Genomic DNA, 23,734 nt, shown 5'->3' with positions numbered 1-23,734 from the left:
CCCTGGATCCCTTCCTCCCATTCTTCCTCTTCGAGAAGGGGCTGTGAGCTGACGGTATGTGACCACACAGATTGAGACCATCAGCCGCCTTTTATGTCTCAGTGAAAGTCCTGATTCTGTTCTCAGCCCCCAAAATACTAAGACAAAGTGGTATGATGGAGAAGAGGCATTTAGTGCTATGGGGCTGAGAAGCAGCTAGTTCTGGGCTCTGGAGCAGTATGTTTTGAATGAAGAAGAATCCCTCTTTCCAGGGATCCCTCAGTACAAAAGTGTGACCGACTTCCTGAATCATTTTGCCAGTTCATAAGCCTCAATTGCCTACATCCATATTCTTTTAATTTTCACCTTGTAGGGAATCCAGCAGTAATTGTGATATAAGACAATCCCTGCACAGTTATATACACATGATTTCAAAACTCAAGAAATACAAATGACATACATAGGAACACCAAGTTTCTGTGGGCTGGCTCCAGATGCGGGCCACTGTGTAAACCATGAAATATAGAAGACAGAGATGAAGGCCCATTTTGTACAACGATACTGTGCTTGAGTACACTAAATTTTGGAGGGTTTAAAAAGGACCTGCAAATATGAGAGCTTATTCATACACAGATCTATCGGTGAATGCAAGTATGGAAGGGTACACAGAAGGAAACACACACGTATACACCACACACAAGCATGTGTACACACACACACACACACACACACACACATACACACACACAGACTCACGTAGGCCAGCAAAATAATAAGCTCTTTACAAAATACTTCTAGACGCCAGTCCATGTGTCCCCAGGGGACCACGTGGAAAAGCACATGTAGGAAGACAATCATGAACATATATACTCAAGTCTATGATGACTGAAATTAGAAAGGTATATATCCGTTTACGGTCTTCTATGCATAGGACTATTTGTTTTTCTTCAGGTCAGTATTTTTAACTACCTGTGTTAACCAAAACCGTTTACCCGTTTATCAAATCTAGAAATGTTTAAAAGTTTATGAAAAATATATTGATTAATGATTAGGAAGTAATTAGATGACTCCAAGTTCATGTACCCCATGTCCTTACACTAAATTATGGAGTCTCAAAATGTTCCTTTTAGATTTGGGTCCTAGCATTTTTTAAAACCAAGGATATCCCATGCGCATAGGCACACACATACATACGAGCTCATCAAAACATTTCTAGGCTTCTAAATGAATGGGAGGCAGGGAGTGGCCAGGAGAAGGGGTTGGCAGCAGGAATAAAGAAAGAATTCTGTTAAATCCACTTGGTTAAAAACAGAAAGTGGTACAACCAAGATTTACAGAAGCATTAATAATGTCACAAATAAGAGGATAGAAGAAGTTCCATAAGTAAATTCTGCTATAAGCATCATAATATCTCAAAGCACTAGGTTTGGGTAGACAAGAGAGAGAGTGTAGAGACACTGATATGGTAATGCCTTCGATACCAGCCTAACTTCATGCTCAATGAGCAGCTGAACTTGGCTGCAAATTCCTTTTAATAAGGTCTCCCAGGGTTTAGCTATTCCTAGACAGAGCAGAGGGGAAGGGCTGAGTCCTCGGGCCCATAACCAGATGAAGAAGCAGACGCATGATCAAAGCTACAACTACCATATCCATTTGGGATTTTCTTTTGTGAAGGAAAAGAAGGAAAAAGCATCACTAATGTGACCTTAGACTTACCGGCAATATGGACACTTTGGGGAAGTTATGAAGCGTCTCCCACTCCCGCTTGAGGTACTCAATGGAGCCCACGAATACGATGTGCTTGAGCTCGTGGTAATGAAAGTTGCTGGCACGGAGTGGCATCACCAGGTTCCGGAGGCCAATCAGGGCTGAGCTGACATCACCAAAGATGCAGACCACGACGTGGCCACTCAGGACGGTCATGGCAGCTTCGCTTCGAGTCTGCAACAGGGAGACATAGAGCAGCATTGGAGAAAAGACCTCATAGGTTGCAATAAAGATTTAAAAAATCACTTTCATCAAGATAAACATTTGCTGAGTGCTTACTATGTGTTTTTTTTTAATTTCATTAATGTGACAGACATGCCATATATTGAGTATGTGTGTATACATTATACTGGTGTAATAAATATATATAAACATATATCCACACATACCATGACCTTCTTTGACCAAAATTTAAGAAAGTTATGCCATAACACATAGGAGTCGGTAGCCTTTCCTGGGGCGGGGTGGATAAAAGGGAATAGTAATATTTATGTTGTTTAGAAAGAGAAGTCTTAGTTTCCATGAAATTATTGATAACATAAGCTGCCTTTTCTGGCTTTCTTGCTGAAATCATGATAAAATGGTAAGATCTATGCTAGTCTCAGCTTGAGAAATTTGAGTTTTGAGTTCTGGGCTCACCAATGGGATTTCACACTATATCAGTACATCAGTAGGTAGAACATAATATCCTAAGCCAGGGGCTGGCAAATTATGGCCCACAGGCCAAATCTGGTCTATACCCTGCTATTGTTTGGCCATGGCTGGTAAGGAAAGATTGGTTTTTACATTTTAAAATGGTTGGGAGAAAAAATATTTTATAATATGTGAAAATTGTATAAAATTCAAATTCCAATAAAGTTTTATTGCAGCACAGCAACACAGCCATTTTTATTCATTAGGTATTGCCTGTGGGTGCTTTTACGTTACAACAACACAGCTGATTAGCTGTGACAGAGACCATGTGACCAGCAAGATCTAAATTACTCATTCTATGATCCTCTGCAGAAAGAGTTTGTGACCCCTCTCTACTTCTGGTCTCTGGTTTCCAGGGACATTCCTGGAGAGGCCCACCTGGGTAAGTCATCAGAGGAAGACTCCCAAAGAACCATTAGAAGGATGTAGAGATGCACCAACAAGAGCAATAAGCTCATGTCTTCCCCCGACCCTAGGCTTGATCTCAAATGAATGAATAAAATCACCCCAGTGAGTGAAGAACCCCAACTTCCCATGCAAATGGTTAGCCACTGCCACACTTTTGCTCACTGTGTTAGCGAAGAGAACAACACAGGAGGCCACTTAGCGGCCTTTCTCCACTCCTCCTTCTGGTCCAGTACCTCCCATTCCTGCCTTTCTTCCTCCTGATTCCACCCACCGCTTGCCTGGATGGCCCCATATGGCTTACAATGCTTTTGGGGAGGCATATTAATGTCCACTGCACATATCAAACTCTGCTGGAGTTTGATTGTTTAAATGCCAATATTACAATTCACAACAATGTCAGGGTTATTACAGTAACCCCCAAGGACGAGAAGAAGCCAGCTTTCCCTCCCTGATCGTTAGAATAAAGCAGGGGCTGTCACCATTATCGGTTTCCCTTTGCAATAGCACAGAAACACCTAAGACAGGGACTGTGAGATACATCCTAGAAACAGCGACTAAGGAGGACCCACTGGGAGGTCAACACCCCACATCACTACTTCATGGAGAAGACCTAGAGTTAGTTATCTCAGCTGCTTGGAAGTCTGAGTGCCTGGATACTGTTAGCAGAACATCAACCAGCCTGTAACATGCTGTGATGGGGTTACTAATTGCTTTTAATTGGAGTCTAGCTCTCTTCAATGAACCTGAGGAATACAAACTGGGTCCAGAGTGGGGGCTAGAAACCTACAATGCAGGGTGGGGGTAGGGCTCTGTTTAGCAAAGTGGCTGACCACAGGGGCTGAGCTCTGCGGACTGAAACACCAATCCTTGCAATGGCCACAGTAACATCACCGGAAGAATCTTGTCAAGATCCCAGTTCCCCGAGAGTCGGATTCTGCCCGGCTTGAGACCTACCAGAGCAACTACTTAGAGGTGCGTCTGATGCTTTCCATACATCCTTGAAGGCCTCACCTAGACAGGGCCTTACTGGTCTTAAATGCTTCAAAACACAATTTGGCTGCATAGGAAGACTTCGCTGGCCACTTAGATACATCCTAGTCCCTCTCCCCTAGATTTGAAAAGCATTTTGTGCCTCTATAACACTTAGCTTTAAATACATTGTTTCATGGTTACATGTTATGTCTTCTAATTAGATGATCCTTTCCTCCTCAAGATGGAGGCCACTTCATCTTTTCATGTTTTCTAACTCCCAAAGCTGTTAGTGTCCTGCACTCAGGGTTCCATGCAACCCCGAAGAGTCTTTGCACAGCTGGATCTTCTGAGTATTCTCATCTCTGCTCCCCTGGGACTTCACAGAGGGCTTCTTGGACCACACTGTGGTCCTAGCACCTCCTGGGGCCCTTTCTAGCCCATGGCCCTCCTTGATTGTCTTCATAGCCCTGTATCAGTGTCTGAAATGCTTTTCTATATCCCTTCGTTTACTTGGAGATCTTCTCTTGGCCTCCCCTAGAACATAAGCCCTGTGACAGCAGTCATCATAAGGGGCCTTACCCCTGGCCACAAGAGCAGGGCCTAGCACATAAATGGCCCGTTATAAATGTTCCTTTAAATGATGTTATTTTTCAGGGGTGCCTGGGTGGCTCAGTGGGTTAAAGCCTCTGCCTTAGGCTCAGGTCATGATCCCAGGGTCCTGGGATCGAGCCCCGCATCAGGCTCTCTGCTCGGCAAGGAGCCTGCTTCCCCTTCTCTCTCTGCCTGCCTCTTTGCCTACTTATGATTTCTGTCTGTGAAATAAATAAATAAAATCTTAAAAAAAAAATGATGTTATTTTTCAGAGGACGGGAGTAGTAACTCACTTCCCTAAACTCTTTCATGCCAGAAGGGACTTTGTTTGTATGCCAATCAGCTATACCCACTTCAGGAGTATGGGCAAGCCATTAAACCCTGGATTCCAGCTATGAGATCCAGCCCTCTACCAGCCACAGATGGGTAACACCAGTCTGAGTTTGGGTCAACAGAGCAGAAGTGCAGCGAACACATCACGATGTAAATGCATGCAGCCCCCTCATGATTAGAACCATTTGTGCTCCTGCTCAATCGGGCAATAGCTGTTTCTTGAGAATTCTGACTTTCTGGGCTTTTGTCTGCAATGTTCACACCTCCAAGACAGCCTCTAACACAACCCTGTATTGTCCCTTAATTGCTTGATTATAATTAAACTGAGAAAACACACACACACACACACACACACACACACACACTCACTCATATAAAACACAGGAGAAAATCCAGTGGATTAGAGTACAAATCCTTTCCGAGGAACTGGAGCAGCCCTTTTCTAAGAAGGGCAGCCATGACATCAGAAATGATAGGATTTTCCTGGCTAACACAAAGAAGCAGGGCACAGCAATCTGCAATGAGAAGGCATCTGACCTTCCTGATTATTAATCCATTTTTCATGGATTAGGAGGACAATAAACTGTAGGGAACCTGATGTGGGCATTAAAACCTAAAGCTGTTAACAGGACAAGTCCAAAGAGTAGAATGGATTATTATCTATGCTGACGTTCCTAGGAGAGACCAGAAGAAGCCCACTGCTGCTGCCAATGTGACCCAACCATGAAACAGGGCTCTGAGCCCCCACATCCGAGGCGGCCCCATGGCTCATCATTGTCATCATCAACAAATGCATTTTGTATCATGTGCTAAGAAGGATCCCAAATGTACAAGGCTATTATCTAGAAGAAGACAAGACATTGTTATAAACAAGTAACATTGTTTATTTTATTGGTAGCATTCACAACTCTTCCTGGTATTTAATAATAATAATAATAATAACAATAACAATAATAATAAGGAGGAGGAGGAGGAGAAGTAGTAACTCTATTGAGTTACTGCAACCCTAGGAGTTAAGGTCAGTCTCCTATCTCATCTTCTTATAGGTAAGAAAACCAAAGTGTAAAGAGGTCAAGGAGAGTCACATCCATAGGAATTAGATACATACTGCCTCCCATGATGCCTTGCACATAGCACAGGACTGCCCCATATTGTAATAAGCCAATAAATATTCAGAGATTAAAAATTCCATCCTTGGTACATATTCTGATGAGAGTTCTAGCTGCTTTAATCTGAGTCCCAAATTTTAATGATCAAAAAATAGTTAGGACCAGGGACTATATCTTTGCACCAGCCAGTTAGGGAAACCTCATTCTTAGCAATGGTAGTTTGGGACCGAAGTGGATGGCACAGATTCTGTGGCCCGCCACTCACCAGGATGACTTTCTCTATCTCCTTGGGTGCACACCAGTGAAACATGCCAGTAGAGTCATACTTCTTCACGTTGGAGTCCATGTTGTCAATCTGATCGTTGCCGGGAATTAACAAGGGGTCATGCCTGGGGAGAAAAGGACAAGAAAACCTAAGTGGAAAATGTAATAAATTATAAATGGAAAGTGCCCCCTGAGTTACAGCTCAGAGGAATTGAAAGATGCACAGGAAGTGGCTGTCACTGAAGGCCATTCTTTTGCTTGCAGAACCCGTTCTTTGAAAGACAACTGCCCCAACCACCACCACCACCTGGAAAGGCAGGCGACCTTTATCAGCTAGTAATTCTGCCTTTCCCCTCCGGTTCCCATTTCTCTAAAATGGCCTTCACTTCGTTTTGTGGATTTAGACCCTTTTCATGGATACCTCTCCTCCCTCCTCTTCTTATTTTACCAGCTATCCAGTCTCCCCAGTGTTTGCGTGTATGTGCACGCTCACACACACACACACTCGCTCACACCAAAGGGTTGTTATTAGCATTGGCAATGAAGAGGAAGGAATAGGAATAGAGCCTCATGCTGACTGACTGGCATGAGGATGGAAAGCCAATTACCTGCTCTTCCTGACTACAACTTCTGACGTGATGCTCTTCGCAGTAAAAGCTTTAACAGGCTGCACTTTAAATATTTTAGCAATTTGCCCAATCAGATTTTGCTCTCCCCGGCTGAAGCCCTTTAAAGATTCAGCAGCATGTCACTTCAGAGCAGATTGACTACCAAATGCCCACATCTGGAATACATGATTTCAATACTAAACAACACCCTCTCTCCTTGCCTTGACAACTGTATTTGCCCTCGCCATCCGATGACGGTCTCCCCTACCCCCACTGTACCTCCCGACTGCAGCCATCCTTGGATGAGAGCTCAAGCTCAGACGCATCTTAATAAACTTGCCTTGAATTCACTCTCTTGCCTTGTTTACTGGCGGAAAGGAAAGATGCTGCTACAGAGGCCGCCCCTCCAATGGGCTGGCAGAGCCTCACCGACAACCTTGGGAATTACAATAAAATCAGGCGGGTCTAACAGGCTCACAGCATAAGAGACATAGTCCTACATCTTGGGCCATATCCATTGTCCAGATTCCATCTCTAGTAGTGATTGCATATCTCAGTTTTGGGGGTAGGTTGTTAAGGTTTCTACAACACCGACCGCATATAATTAGGACAAGTCCCAGGCATACACATACCTACATGTCCTTATAAGGGAGCTATCTTCTCTAAAGAATATCACCATTTCAAGATAGAAAACATAAATAGGTTCAAATTCCAAAAACTTACTATAATGTGATTTTGCCTTTTAAATCATCTATTTTAAGCATCAGTGGGTGACCATTTAGTTTTTAGTATTTCTCCCCTTGATGTTTTCTCTGCTACTTCTCATTTATATGTCCACTACATAGAGAGTGGGATAGGAATCTCTCCTACATGATCCACAGACCTAGAATTAAGCTTTCGGGATATCAGGATATGTATCATGAACACCCTCCCCAATACTCACTCTACCCCCTTAAGATGGGAAAGTTCTCCTGCCTTTATTTATTCCTGAGAATCTCTTTTGGGCGATGCCAAATACCAAATACTGTGTGAGGCAATCCTGCAAAGTTGTCTTCAACAAACATGCTAGATTACTATAAGAACTGTCATATCTAATCTTCAAAGGAGAAGAACAATCCACCTTGGAATAGCATCTCGGTAGCTGAGCTGTTGAGAGGTCTGAAGGTGTTGTAAACCACCAGGCCACCTTTCAAATACCAAACTCGGTCAAAAATGCTAAAATAAAAAGGCAGTTAATCCTAAGAACTGGTCAAGATCAGGGCAAGAGCAACTTTTGTTATTTTTTTTTCACCCTTGAAGAATCTTTAAAAGTTTTTATAGATATCTGTCTATGATAGGTAGGTGGACAGAAAGCACCAAAGAGAAGAGATTTCACAAAATGAAAAGAATGAACTCTTCCCAGCCCTAGGAGAACATATTCTAGTTGCAAGAGGATCTTAATAAATTTTTCTGGAAGAAATAGAGCCAGCTTCAAATTCTCTTGACCAGTAAACTGGTTACAGAGGAAGTATTATCTCAAAACGTCCTGAGAGCTGCCCCTAATGCCTCCAACCCTCATCTTACAAAAGTAAATAAACAACCCTGATATCAGTTATCCCTCAATGAGAGGGAAAAAGACAGTATTCTAATGTCAAGTCTCACTAACTGGGGTGAGGGTCTGGGAAAAGCATGTTATAATTTCTTTAAAAAAAAAAATGTTATTTGTTCTCAAAGTATAGTGGTCATACCATGCTATATTAATTTCAGGTGTCATTTGACACTAGGGTTGCAAGCCATGATTGGCACTGTGATATCCAGAAGCATCTGAGAAGTCTCTGTGGTCTGCCATGCTGCTCTCTGTACTCCCTACATGCCTCTCACCCTCATCTGGATAATTTAAATGTATTACCCAGGACTGTCCCCAAAGGGTCTAAGCTGAGGACCATTAAAAATCTCCCCAAACAAAAACATTCCCTTTTCTGGCCAGCCATGGCACCTGGACTTTGACCTTTGATTTCTTGAATCATCAAAGCAATGAATAAACATGAATTTTCTATTTTGATCTAGGAATGGAGGCTACCCTGATGATTAAGATGCAGTCCCTAGTCAAAGAGAAGGTCATAATATAGCAAGAGAGAGAAATGTCAATCAATAGTTGTGATACAGTGTGATGAGTGTTATATCTTATAAGGTGGCATGAGAATACCAAGAAAGAAACTGTTCATTGCCTGGGATTTGAGTAACATTAAGGAAGGCTGCCCAGAGAAGGGAACATTTTATCTGATCCCTGAAAGGTGAGGAGGAATTGCAGATTTTAGTGTTGCTCTACGAGCAGCCATTAGGACCCACTCAGAGACTTGAGGCCCAAATAAGCCCAAGGATGGTCCCCCAAACCATGGCTGGCGGTCCTTAAAGAGAAGATCGAATCCACTGATTGCATATGACTGATTGAAAGCAGGCTAGGAAATGTGTGGAATTTAGATAGAAAAAAATCAAGCTTCCAAACATGAAGAATGTCATAGACATGGAAGGGGTTTAAAAAAAAAAACAAAAAAAAAAAACCAAAAAACGACGTGTTTCTCAAGGTACTGGATTTCTCCTCATTTGAGACATTCCAGAAAAGCCGAGATACGGAGATTTCATTACAAATGTTGCATGAACCTAGAAGAACTTCAAGGTTTAGCACTGCTCTCTCACTGAGAAAGTGGTTGCTAGAAGTATTCTGGAACTATTGGGCCACCACTGGGCATCAGAAGGCCAGGAGGCACTAAGTAACTGAAGAAAGGTTGTTGTTGGAGTGAAGATGGGAGATAAGAAGAAATAAAGACTGAAGACTTCAGAGTTCCATGAAGGATCATGGGTGTTCCTCATCCACTGGGTTCTACCATCTAGAAGGAAGCTTGGAACATGATTCAGTCCAACAACACAAGGGTCTGTAACTACTTTGAGCAAGACAGGATGAATTTCCTTACCATGTCTGTTCCTGTAGTTATTTCAAGTGGTTTAAGTTGACTTAAACTGCAGAGATCTCTGACATAGGTGAACACTGAAAAGCCAATTGGCCACAGGAACTTCCAAACTAAGGTTTTTGGAGTTTACATCAATAAAAGAAAGTTCTAGCATTTGCCACTGAGCACAACAGCCAATAGTGCTGTAGTCAGGGGAGGCCCAGGAGAAGAACCAGACAGTTTGTTTTACCTAGAAAGGAAGTCCTCCAGAAATCTCCTTGAATAAAACATCCAAGCAAAATTTATTTACAAAATGATTAAGAGAACCACATTCAAATGTTCTCAGATGATTCCTCAAAGACCACTTAGTTGGAAGTAAGGAGAAATACTAGATATTGTCTTTCTTGTCTTAATTATTTTATGCATTTCCTCAACTCACAAAGTAATCTCAACTCCTCTAAAATGCACTGTAATTGATTCAAGACTCATTTGTCATTTACCATGGAGCCAATGTACATGCATTATTTTAAAGTTACAGAAACTCTGTGAGGTGAGGTCTATCTGCTGCATAGTTGGTCAATGAGCATAATTTTGTCCCCCACAAACTCTGTGTATCAAAGTCTGAACTTTTTTTTTTTTTTTTGTGACTGGACGATACAGTCTTCAAAGAGGTAATTAAATTAAAAAGAGGTCATTAAAATGGACCCAATTCAGTATGGCAGCTGAACTTAGAACAAGAGGAAATTTAGACACAGACACGTAGAGACATGTGAAGACACAGGGATAAGACAGCCATCTAAAAGCCAAAGAGAGAGACCTAGAACAGAGCTTTCCTTCACTGACTCAGAAGAAACCAACCCTGCTTGTACCTTGATCTTGGTCTTCCAACATTCTGAACTGTGAGAAAAATCAATTTCTATTGATTAAGATTTCCAGTATATACTACTTTGTTATGGTAGCCACAGGAAATTCATAAACAGTCCACCTTGGAAAATGGGTACAATGTATTAGCTATTGGTCTCTAGAGTGACCCCAGCTGCCCTTCTTGCCCTTCAGTTGCATGTTCATTTCAGGGAGAAAAGCATTCTTCCACCAGTTTAGAAATACACAGAATTAGACCAGAAATACACAGTATCTTATTCAAAGAGTTTGGACCAATATCCCTCCCTCCTCAGCCCACCCCACCCCAACATACATATACAGTTATATGTGCTCTGCCCCAGAGGGCACGTCTCTCTAGTCTTTAACTTGCAACAACATTTTTGGATCAGTACCTATGACAACCCAATTCAAAGGAAAGAGGAAGCCTGTTAATTTACTCATTTGAGGGACATCTGGGTGGCTCAGTGGGTTAAAGCCTCTGCCTTAGGCTCAGGTCATGATCCCAGGGTCCTGGGATAGAGCCCTGCATCAGGCTCTCTGCTTAGCAGGAAGCCTGCTTCCTCCTCTCTCTCTCTCTCTGCCTGCCTCTCTGCCTACTTGTGATCTCTGTCTGTCAAATAAATAAAATCTTTAAAAAATTAAAAAATAAAATAAAAATTTAATTTACTCATTTGAACCAAGAGTCTTTCTCCAAAGGTGGTAGAAATCACTGAGAGCAGGAAATGACTTTTTTCTTTCTTGACCATATAGCATAGTGGCTTCGATCAAAATATCTGTCTGTCAGTCTTGGCTCATCTACTACTTGCTACATTGTGCCATGTCTCAGTTTCTTCATCTGTAAGATGAGAGTGTTAATCACCATCATTACTTAATGGATCCCATTTAAGGGTTACGTGAGTAAACACCATCATACCCTTAGCATAGAACCTGACTCAGAACATGCCCTTATTAAGTGTTAACTACCGTTATTATTATCATCGTTCTTTCTACTTTGCTAAAAGCTTGCTCATGTATTTATAGCTCTTATGAAGGGAGACAGCAAGGATAGAGCAGCTCAATAATGCAAACATATTATTACCCATCTGTACGGTTGGGAAAGAGAGTGGGTAAGTAACATGGCTAATGTGGCACAGCCAGTGAGAGGAGAGGCAAGGTTGGACCAGACAAGTCTTGACTGGAAGCCAAGACTGCTTGGCCTCATCCCACCACTGCCCATTTTCAGGAGGCAGCTGGATTTTGTTCATTCTCCACTGCAGAGCTCTGAAGCACAGTGCCCTGAGCTGCAAAGACAGGCAGACTGGCAATGCGTGGGGTGAGGGGGGATTCATGAATTGCAGAGCTAGTATGAATAATCAGTAGGAAATTACCCCATGAGCCTTTGTCAGGACAAGGTGCTAAGGAGAGCTTCAATAATCAATCAAGCCTGGGAGAGCTTTTGCCGGGTTCCAGTATCTGAAGGCTCCGCTCAGGAATACCCACATTTTTATAGCAACTGAGGAGCCCCAGTGAGTTCAATTTTTCATATCTCTGCGTCTTGAATTTTAGCTCATACCCCCAAAGTCCACAGCTAGAAATTAAGCATACCTGACTTCAAATAAAGAATAAAAGATCATTGTTCTGAGGATTTGCAGAGCAAGGAATGCTACTTGCCATCAATTAATCTGAGGAAGTGAACTAAACGTCCTTCTACAGCAGAAACACAAAAAGCTTGCCTTGAAGACAAGTGCCTAAAGCAAAACCACAAATCCCCTTTCCTAGCAAACCTGCTGTGGGGAAGCCAGTATTATATTTTAAAGAGCACAGTTCCCCTTACAGGCAAATACAGCAAATCCCAGTTCTTCTGTGGCAGTGGGTTCAACACTGGCCTTCAGAAATTTACATTAAAGTACAAGTAAACAAACCACCAAAAAAAAAAAAAAAAAGTGTGAAAGAGGAAAGTTACAACATGGTTTTTGAATTGCATCCTTTGCTCGAGTGCTTGAGTTTTGGGAGCTCATTTCTCATCTGGTAAGGGCTCTCCTGTCCTTCCAAGAATCCCAGGTAGGCTGGAGCCCCCTGCAGTATCTCCCTGGGAAACCAGAGGCCAGATAAACCGTGGGAGAATTTCTCAGCCCGAGGCAGGCTCTTCGTCCCATGGCAAAGACTAATTCTGAGGAGTATATTTATCATGTCAAGTACCACTGCGGGGCTAGGGGTATATTTTTGAGGCCTCATGCTTTGTTTCAAAGGTTCCTCCTGAAACTGTCCTCCTCCATAACCAGGGACAGGAGCTGTTTGCCCTTCCTAGGAGCTCCTATAGAAGTGAGAGATGCTCCTTCTGAGATAAGAATTTGCATTTTTGTCTCATCTATTAGACGCTGAGCTTCTTGAGTGCAAGGAACTCCTATCTTACTCTCTGGTGAGTTTCCAGAATCCTGCAGAGGACATAGTACATGCTCAGTAAACAACCAACCAATGAGAGGAGCTGATGAACGATCTCTAGTCCCTCACTCCAATCTCCTGACTCTTAAACCAGTCAATGGAAACTCACCAGACCTTTTATGGAGATCTGAAAATGTGCTTAGTGATAGTCCATTCACCTTTGATATCTTGCGACAATTTGTTTGTGGAACAACTAAGGCTCTTGTACAGTTTTACACTTTACAGAGACTATATTTGAAATAGGGCAACTTGATCTAAAGGGAGACTCTGAAAATAGGACTTTAACAGGTCCAGCTGTCTGGAGTGGGTCTAGAGCCACCTAATCAGCAGGAAGGACTCATGTTTGATGGCCAACTGTGGTCAAGACAGGTGTTCTTAATGAAGCAACTATTTAGTGCTCCATTGTCAAGTCTGAACATTTCTGCAAGAAAGGTCCTTATACATCAAGCTTCGTTTGCTGTTCTGATTCACGAAAGCAGTAGTTCTCAAACTGTGGCCCCATATCAGCTGCATTAGCATCACCTGGGAGCTTGAGAGAAATGCAAATTCTCAAGCCCAGCCCAGACCTACTGGATCTAGCTGCTTGAACAAGAGGCTCTAGATGATTGTATGCATGCTGAAGTTTGAGAACCATCACTATAAAGTGTTGCCCAGATGGAGAAACTATATGGTTCGAGTCAATTCTACCAAAGCTAGCAACTGTTTGCAACACACAGACCGGAAGTCTATAATTCTCTCCAGCAAGGCCAGGGCCAGAGTGATGCAAGTGAAGGGTCTAGGTGCAGATTTTAGGAGGTACCTCCTATGGCTCTCCATAGTTCTGGCCCCACTATCCACATGGAGATTCAAAGGGCTGAAGACAAAACTACACTCAAGTTGCCTACCCTGACTTTCACTGTGTGACTCTCCGGAAATTAAAAGGTTGTATCAATACCTGATGGGGTTCCCCACCTGCACGCCTCTCTCTTGCTCACCTCCACGCCCATGAGTTAATCAGCAAATAAACAAACATAAAAAGACAAATGAAGGGGCATCTGGGTGGCTCAGTCATTTAAGTATCTCTTCTTGGCTCAGGTCATGATCCCAGGGCCCAGGGTGAAGCCCTGTATCGGGCTCCTCGCCCAGCAGAGAGTCTGCTTCTCCCTCTCTCTCTCCCCGGGTTCACGCTCTTCCTCTCTCAAATAAATAAAAATCTTTTTTTTTTCCTAAAAAAAGGCAAGTGAAATATTAGTTCTTGTAAAGCACACTTATAATTCAGTTTTCTACACTCCTTTCTCTTCATTTCCTCTTCTACTCCATAAAAGACAGCAAGGTGGTTAGTAACTAAGTCCTCCAATGCAATGCTCAAGAGTGACAGCCGTGCAAGTGAGTCTCTGGTTGTGAAGACCGTCTCAGGTGGTCTCCTCAAAAGGGCTCATATTTGGGTTTTCGGCACCATAAAAAATCTGCCTCATTCTGGGGTACATTTCATTTCTAGACCAATAGGATTTCCTGCTATGTTGGAAGGATATGGGCTTTTGGTTCTGGCTCCTACCTTCACTCATCCTTTGACACTGCCCCCACCCTCCTGTGTAATGAACATCTCTCCTGAGACACAGCTGCCCCCATTTCTACCCCCCCCACCCCCATCTCCCACCCATCCTCTTCATGGCTATCCTTGGAGTCACCTTGACAAAACCTTCAGGCCAGGCTCTAGCCACTCTGCCACAACCAGCATCACTTTCAACTTCTTCATCTACTTACATCTTTTTTCCTGCCTAACAAGTAAACAGTCAAGAACTACGGAGACCTCATACATCATCTCTCGTTAGGCCGCCACCATTCTAAAAGGAAGAAGAAAATTACTGCCTTTATGTCTGGGAGACAACCTGGGAGGACTGACGTGTTCTTCAGTCCTAGGGGAGAGCAGGCAAGATGCTCTTGAAAGGAGAGGATGGGATAATGACTCTCTGCTGAGAATGCAACTTGTCCAGAGACCTGTGTCAAATCCGCCCCAAGCCCTGGTATGATGAGCCCCACTATTCCTTTCTTCTCCAGTCCCATGGGGGCCTGTCATTGGCTATTTATTTGTGCATTCAGAGGTGAATTTACTTAGCTAAGCTGTCCCTGCCTGCCGCCTTTATTCTACCCAGTTGGAAGGAACTGCGAGAATGGCATTCTGTCCCCAAATCTGACAGGGCTCAGGACATCTTGCCATTTTCTATTACTAGAACCTTTCAAGTTGGCAGTCCTAATAAAAAGACCCCATAGTAGGGAGGAGTCAAAAGAGAGGGATAGGACATAACTAGCAGATGAGCTTATTTCACTTAATGATCAGTAAATGCCCAAGAGGCTAATCGGTTTTCCTGAAATCCTACTTCCCTTCCTGTTCAGGAAGGCAACCAATCTCTAATATTTTCTAGGCCATGTGACATGAAACTCCCCTCACCATGTTCAATTTCTCTGTTTTCTGTATTGTCAGTTAACCTTGCCAACCTGGCTGGGACCATCTCATTGGTAAACCGTCTACCCAGCACATCCTGCATGAGTCCTCACGGCCCCTCTATCTGACTCCAAGTTTCCTAGGTCCTGGAGAAAGAGGTATAACATGGACTGATGTCAGGAATGCTGTGTGTCCTCCTTGGGAAGACTGTGGCCCACTTTTGGCTCAGACCCTAAGTGGTCTGGCATCCGAAGGACCTTGGCAGAGGCTGGGGCTGGCTGGGCCTTCTTCTCACACCTATTTATGTAACATGTGTCCAGAAGGCCCCTGATGGAGGCTTGGTTCTATACCTTTCCTTATACTGCCACCAGTGAGCTTCCCAAAACTCTGTCTCCTCAAGACTTGCAAGGGTTTCCCAATACCAATGATAGGCAAAGGCCTTCATGAGTGGGTACAAGAATACTTCCAGCGTTCCAAGTCCAGTTATGCCCCTCCAAGAACCTGCTGCTCCAGCCACATCAAGCCACTTACTACGGCCTGAGCACTCTCCTTATTTCCTCCATTGGATGGAACAGTGAAAGAGTTCATAATATGGGCTTGGAAGCTAAGCTATCTGGGTCCAAATCTTCCTCATTGGGTAAGACTCACTAGATCCACCAGACTTTACATCTCTGCCACTCAGCGTCTTCATTTGTAAAATGGGGGAAAGTATAATTCCCCCATCTTATGGAGCCATAGTTAAGATTCAGTGAGTTCACAGACACAATGCTCTTGGAATGGTGCCTGGTACCCAGTAAGCCATGACCAAGGGTAAGCATTGATATTATGAGAGAACTCCCCTCATCATCGAGGGCTAGGTTTAAATGAAAGCTCCTTCACAAACCAGGCTCTGCCTCCCAGACCAGAAGTAAGGGCAGCTCTCTCTGTTCTCACAGCCCATGCCAGTACATCTCCAAGCTGTTTCTACTCTATTTTGCCATGCACGCTTGCCCGTCTCCTACATTACAGGGATTGTTTTGAAGAGCAGAGACCTACTCTAACCCATCCTCTTCATGCTCCTCAAAGACTTCCTACAATCCCAAATACAGTAGGCTAGCAAAAAGCATTTGCTAGATGAGAAGAGAATTAATCTAAGAAAAGGAATCAAAACAGACAGCTGAAACGAACAACATTTCTGGATCCAATTTGAGGATATAGTATGGGAGTCCAGGCATTTACTTGATACTGTCTACCTGCTGGAGAAATACTCTTAGTATCCACCAGTGTCTGTGAACAGCTCCTTGAAGGTGGGCGTGGAAAGAATGGAACACAGTTGTAAGCTGGGTGGGGAATGAAGGAAGCCACAAATCTGCTTCGGTTGTAGTCAAAATGGTACCCAGTGTGCATTCCCCGGCCCCCAGAGAGACTTTGTAGACAGCTTTCATTTGATGTCCAGCGGGGTCTCCGAGACCCCCGAAATTAAGAGCACTCGACTAGGCTATCCAGAGACAATGTTCTTGCCCTCTACGGTCTTGCAATGGAAGGAAAGTGCAGCCTTCCTCCCAAGGCACAAGACTCACTAGCAGCGACAAGTGGGCAATGAGGGCCTGGTGACTTGAAAGGGAAACAAGGAGAGGTTCCTTAAATCATTGCATGCTAAGAGATGAACAAGGAAGGCAAATAACAAGAACCTGGGAAACTCCATGGTCTGCTCCTCTTGGGGGGTTTGTAAGCCAAAGGTCATCCATCAAGACATGGGGCACACTGTCGTGGAGCACAGATGTTGCCATTTGGCTCAGTTGGGCTGCGAGAATTGTTTTCTGTCAGGGCGACTAAAAACCCTAGTGCATCAGGATCCAGACACACAAAACAAGGCTGTTCGCGTGATGGCTGAGCGGGGAGCTAAGTGGCACTGAAAAACCAGGGTGAGTCTGATCCCAGAACAAAGGAGGGACAAAGACCACGAGCGCAGGGTCCCAGCAGCTCTTCACTCGGGCCGATGGTTTGCAGGAAACCCTCACACAGGAGCCTGTTTTATTTGCAGAAGCCACAGCAGTCAATTCAGGCCCATCCTTGCCTGTTCTGGACTCTCAGGTTTCTCTTGGAGCCATTCCTATCACTGCCCATAGGCCACTAAAACCTTCCCACATTCAGAATGATCGATTCTGCTCCAACAAGCCAAGCCCCAAACTCATGTCGAAAGACCCACTTCAGATAAGTCATTATCTTCCTGTATGGATTTTTCAGGTCAGAAGGAATAGGACCTAAGAGTCCTATCTTCTGTAGAGTGGAAAAGGAGTCTGGGAAGAGGTGGGGTGACCTGGAGAAACCACAAGAAGCGGCACGAGCCCCTCTCTTCCGTCTCAATCAACAAGAGAGGAATAACGAAATTAGGTCCTGGCTGCCCGCGTGTCCATGCCAGACATTCAAACAGAGCAAAACTGCCCACAGCTTCTTCATTCACGTGCTGGAAGTAAAGGAAAAAGGAGGGCTCAGCACCCGGCCTTTGCCTCCACGACAGAAGACGATGCAGAGCACCTGGGACACAGAAAGTCACGGTGAAGGAGGAACGTCGAAGACCCTCTGACTTGTCATGGGACCGCCCGTGCCAGCTGAGCTGCCGTCGAGACCGCGGTGGGCAGGTGGGGTAAAGCAGTCACAGTGGCCAGAGAGTAGCCCAAAGGCACCGACACCAGAAACCCAAGTTCTGTAGCTTGGCCTGACCCACGTTTAGCAATTCTGATGCACCGCAGAGCAGACAGCCCCAGCCCGGGATGACTGCTCCCTCAGCCCCTCTCCAAAAGGCAATGAAAGCAAGACCCACTTTGAAAATTCTCCCCCATCATGCAAACTGACATAGGCATGCTTTTCAAAAACCCACAGCCAATCTGTTGATCATTACTTATTTACAAAGGCCTTCGGGCAGAAAGTCCTGTAAAAACCATGCTTGATACGGTATACACTAGCTTTTTCTGCTTGTGGAAAAAAAAGTCCCCCCAAGGCTACCTCAAACCATCACTTTCTATTGCACATAAAATGTAGCGTGTAACACTAAAGTATTTAATATATATGGTATAATATATCTACAGGAAAGGCATTTGTGTAGAAGTATGTTACCCTGGATTTGGTAATTTGATGTTTTGCTGAAGGCTACGACTTAAAAAAGCTTCCACCTCGTACAGAAGACCTGTCATCTTGGTACCCAAGAGCCAACAGAATAAAGAAGTACCCTTAAGCAGCAAAACTTTGACACAGCTTTGAAGCATATGAAAACAGTATAACGCCTCAGAATTATTATTACTCAAGATCAAAGAAATGAGCCATACTTTACATAGCAAACAGGGACAGGGAATTTGGCTCCAAAGGTTTTAGATTTTTCAGACTTCTCTTTATTTATTTATTTGCTTCTCTCTTAAATTTAGGCAAAAGAAAGCGCCTGGGCTTTCCTCTACTTTAAATGGGTAAAACTATTAGCATTAGATAAGGCGATTACCTAAAGGTGAGGAAATAGGAAATGAATGTTAGCATGACAACTGGCATCATAAAAATGAGAAGCTTGGCAGTTGGTGCATTTTATTCCTCCTCATAAACTGTAAACAAGCATGTAAATCAGCAACACCCCAGCAAGACTGAGCAAAGGGGCAGGCAGAGGGCTGTTCGGGAAACATCTCACAGGAAGAGATGATCCTAACGGAAAAGGACATGGGGCTGGGGGCGGGGGGGAGTCCTCCTGGAGCCTGTGTCCTCGACAGCAGGGAGAAGGACGGCCCCATCTGCGACCTAGAAGGGTGGCCATAGAGGGCCAGGGAGATGCAAATGTGTGGAAACAGGGAAGAGCGGGGGGGTGGGGGGAGCGGGGTGGGGGGAAGAATGGACATAATTTAATGCTGGTAATCAAAGGGAGGAGAGCAGCCAATGTCAAAAGAGAGAGAGAAAGAGAGAGAGAAGAGACGAGAAGAAGAAAGAAGCATCAAGCATCAAGATGGCAGGTGCTTCCATGGCAGTAATGATTTAGGGATCACTCCCGTTTCATCACGGAGGTGCTAGAGAGTTAGGATGTTAGAGGAAATAAGCACTGGGATTGGCAGGTGAATCAAAAACAACCAGGGGATATGAAAGATAAAGAGGCCCAGAAGAGAAACCTGCAGAACTCTGTTGAAGCTTGGTTTCATTTGCTATTTCCAAGAGGAAGCCACCATCAAGAGAGAAAGAAAGAAAGAAAGAAAGAAAGAAAGAAAGAAAGAAAGAAAGGAAGGAAGGAAGGAAGGAAGGAAGGAGAAAAAAGAGGGGAAAAGGAAGGGATGGAGGGAGGAGGGAGGACAGGAAGGAAGGGAGGTAGGGGAGAGAGAGAGAGAGAGAGAAAGACTACACACACGCTCTATTTCATAATTAATATTGCTTTTAGCCTGAGCAGAACTGGATTACTTTTGAACTTTGCTTTGGCAAGTCCACAGATTATTAGACTTTTTTTAGGAGTCAAAATCAATTAACAGAAATTTGATTTCAATCGACAGGATAAAAGGAAGGTAATCTTCAGGTTCATTTTTGATTGTGATGATACATCTCACATATGGCCTTAAGTACAGAAAACAGTCCTCGGAGGGACTCCAGCAGAAAGAGACTCGCCGGAGGCAAACTAACCACACGCATCCCTCTGATTGGTTGCCGGCGTCATTAATGCCACTGCTGTTTAGGAACTACACATAGACAGGACATGGTGACAGCTAAGACTTTAAAGCCTATGTATTTTTCAAACAGCTTTTCAAACTGTTTTTCATGACAGAATTTTTTCAGCTCTATCATTAACTGCTGACAAGCTGACAGAATAAATACTCCAGCCTTTAAGAAGCCACCTAACGATGGGTCCCCTCCCCCATCTCGTGCTTGCCTTGCCGGGGGAGGGGAGGCTCTGGGCCTGGGTGGGGTGGGGAGGGGGCCCAGAGGGGCGGCGAGGAGCCGGAAGGGTGCCCCGCGTGGCCCCTCCTCTTACCTCATCAGCTTGGGCGAGGAGCTCGGTGAGTTCCGCATGCCTCCGTTCCGCTGCTTTTTTTTGGGGGACAGTGTTGATGGCTGCTCATCTTCAACTGGAAAGACAGGCAGCTCATGAGATTATGAACAGTTTGAGGGTAGACTGAGAGATACAGGCAAGATATCAAAGGACACACACACACGGCTCAGTCACTCACTAGGAACTCATGGCTGGCTTTTAGGACCCAGTGACAAAGACCAAATGTGTTAGTCAAAGAGGCCGGCTTAGAAAAGGTGAAATGATCACCTCTTAGCACTCCAGCTTTTGAACATGCACTTGAAACAGACTACACCAGTTTGTAAGCGCCCTGCCGTAAGAGAGAGAAATCATGATTTATCTATATATAGACAATATACATATATATAGATATATATATATGTGGAAACGCTCAATCATTATTCTTAAAGTTAATTGTAGTTACTTTGCTAAGGAATAGAATGGGTTTTTCCAAAACCACAATCAGAGATAAAGTTGTATGGGAAACGGCAGCAGAAGAGCAGCTGATTGTACCAGTGAACCAACTTAGCAGGTGCCTAATCCGTGCACGCCAGAGGAAGAGCCTTGGAGAGGGGCAAGGATCTGAGGCCTTGACAGCCAATGTTTCAATCGGGGAAGACTGGGAACATTGGTGCCTGCTGGCTCAAGGATCCCCAGCCAATCCCAGCTCTGTCCCTGCAGCTCCCTAGAGGGAGAGCATGTGGGAGCATGCACATGGGATCCCTTTACCACTCATTAAGACTGGGCTGTGAGGCTGGAGAACCAGGCTGGAGAAGAGCACCCAAATAAAAGGAGGAGGTTGCCACTGAGTGATATCTCTGATGATGTGGTTGGGGGGGTGGGGCAGAGAGGGAGGGCAGCAGAGGGCGTTGGAAACCAAAGGCTGTTTTCCAAATGTCTAAACCACACAGATCGCTAAGCAATGTGAAGGTTCGCTCACAAACAACACAGCACACTCTACTGCTTTTGCCCAAAGACACCCACTAATAAGCTTTATAGATGTATTAGCTCGCATCATGCTTCTTTTTAAGAGAGCGGCTTGATAATTTGCAGATGCGCACCCAGCCTGTCACCCAAGGGCATCAGCAGCAAAATTCTAGCCCCCCTCTCCCCACCCCCACCCTCACAAATTCAGGCTAAAGCTGTAATGTCAAGAAGGAAAAATAGAGGGTCCTTGGATTCTTAGAGTTGACTGCAACACAGACTGGGAAGAAGCACCCTTGAAACCCGGAAAGCACGGCAGTAACCTTAGAGCTAAGAAGAGAAATATTAGCAGAGGGGACATCAAAAGAAGTTTGACATATGTTAATGGTGTAAGTCTTAGGTGGGGCACGGGGGGTGGTGGGGTGGAATGCCATCTCTGCTACATGACATTGCCCGGGAAGACCCATATCGGGGCATGCATTATATGGTACTTCCCTGAAAACCCTAAATAAATTTAGTATATTACAATACATGGTTCCGAGGGATTCTAATAATCTAACTATCTCCCAAAGCTGCTTCAAAGTACGCCACTTGGTACATACCCCTATTCCATTCTTAGTCTGGGGTTGACTATATTCTGGCTGACACATGGAAAGGGAACAAGAAAGCAGTTTGAGGTGAGAGCGATTCCAGAAGCAATGAAGGCAAGAAAGCACCTACAAATGCCCACAGCCCACTCACTCTACCAGCTGCTCCCCCGCCCCGTCCCATCCCCGCTGAGGCCCAGGCTCGGGCTGCGACCCTATCAGTCACTTAGGGCTCCAGGCAGGAACTGTGTGGCTGGGAGGATATCGCATCTTATCAGAAATGAGTATCCACAGCAAATCACACAGAGACTAAACAGCACTTAAAAGATTAAAGGAAATAAATACAAGCCACATAAATGGTATTGAAAAAAATCACTTAGAGTTGATACACATCTCTCGGCAAGCAAACAGGCACTCTGAGCTTGACCTGAATTCATCTTCCTTTCCCAGGATAGAGGGCCAGCCATCCCAGGTTAATAAGGGGGTAGAAAGGCAGTGAGTGACAGAGAAAGGGAGAGAAAGACCGAGAAAGAGGAGAGAAAGGGAGATAGGGAGAGAGGTGTGTGTATAAGTATACTTTTGCATTTTCCCCATGTAAGGATGGGGTAGAAAGCCTTACATCGATTGCACCCATAATACAAGTTCAGCTTTGAATATGGACCCCTTGCAATTGCTGTATTGTGTTCAGGGTGACCTGGACTAGTTGAGTCACATGACAGACTAGATAACGTGTGTGCATGTGAGTGGGTCTAGCTGGAGTGAAAGTCCTCTTTCTATCATACAGGCCTTCTTCTCTATCATACAGGTCTTCTTATGGTTAGCGTGACACACCCAGAAAGGTCTTTTACCCAACGTAGGTTACTGTTTATTCAAGGCCACCAGATGTTGCCATGGTTTTGTCTAACTTATTCAGTGGGTCCATTTCAGTAAGGTCCTGAACGGAAGTCCCATTCATTGGCAGTTCTGGTGGATTCTTTTGCTTAACTATTGTCCCCCATTTGCACTTGACCTATAATAAATAAGCCTCTTTGGTTAAGTGCCCATGATCCTCGCACCTTGTCCCTGTTTGTTTACCTGCGGTGATATTCACAAGGAAGACTTGTAAGTTAATACCTGTTACCCAGCTCCAGAGAGACACTTTGTTCTAGTGCTAAAGTTATGCCTCCTTCTGTGCAAGGAATCTATTTATTTTCATTGCAATTCAGAAAGATCATCCATCATAATCATACTGCATTTAAACCGGGATTTGTTCTCTTAAATGAAACTCATGTTCAAAGGTTTCCTTCTGCACTCACAGGCCTGGAAATGCAGATCTGTTCCCTGAAGAAATTGGCGGGGTGTGGGGTGTCTTCAGCTTAAATATATGAATGTTGTGTAATGGAGACCATTACATATGGCTTAGATCCCACGAGAGAAGCAGTGATAACTTCTTTCTCATAAGTAGGTTATAAACCATATTTAATTATTATCCTTTATATGGATTCTATCAATTTCTTCATATTTTAAGAAAGCAGATCTAGAAAAACTCTTAGTTAAGCTATAAAATATAATTTTCATTTCGTGGCTTCTGTGACTACATGAAAGGAATAAAAACTAAATTAAAAGAGGGCCTGAAATTTACTTACTTTCATGAAAGACAAATGTATTGAAGTAATTGGTCACTACCTCATGCCAATGCACATTTATGGGCTCCTACTTAGCCTGCTTTTGGCTAATTACCATACACCCCTGTCTCTGGCATTTTCACTCGCATCAGGCTGTGGAAGCAAGCGCACGAAGATACGATCTTTGAAAGGAACCTGACTTACCGGCTTCTTTAAAACACAAACAAGTTCAGGAATC

The 23,734-nt window shown here is 44.2% G+C and overlaps 1 protein-coding gene across 35 annotated transcripts in view; it reads right to left on the bottom strand.

Moving 5' to 3' along the window:
* Positions 1–23,734, bottom strand: part of KCNMA1 (potassium calcium-activated channel subfamily M alpha 1) — a 717,583-nt gene that overhangs the window by 71,495 nt on the left and 622,354 nt on the right. For all 35 annotated transcript variants that reach the window (XM_032839333.1, XM_032839342.1, XM_032839358.1 and 32 more), the window contains 3 exons: positions 20,346–20,439; positions 6,118–6,241; positions 1,696–1,920 (listed from right to left, as the gene is read on the bottom strand). In XM_032839333.1, coding sequence (XP_032695224.1) covers positions 1,696–1,920; positions 6,118–6,241; positions 20,346–20,439 — 443 coding nt within the window. The remainder of the gene's footprint in view (positions 1–1,695; positions 1,921–6,117; positions 6,242–20,345; positions 20,440–23,734) is intronic.

This window comes from Lontra canadensis, unplaced genomic scaffold (assembly GCF_010015895.1).
Source record: "Lontra canadensis isolate GAN:19392208 unplaced genomic scaffold, GSC_riverotter_1.0 scaffold3, whole genome shotgun sequence".
Taxonomy (NCBI): Eukaryota; Metazoa; Chordata; class Mammalia; order Carnivora; family Mustelidae; genus Lontra; species Lontra canadensis.
The sequence above is the reverse complement of the archived record's forward strand: the minus strand, read 5'-3'. Positions and strand labels throughout refer to the sequence as shown.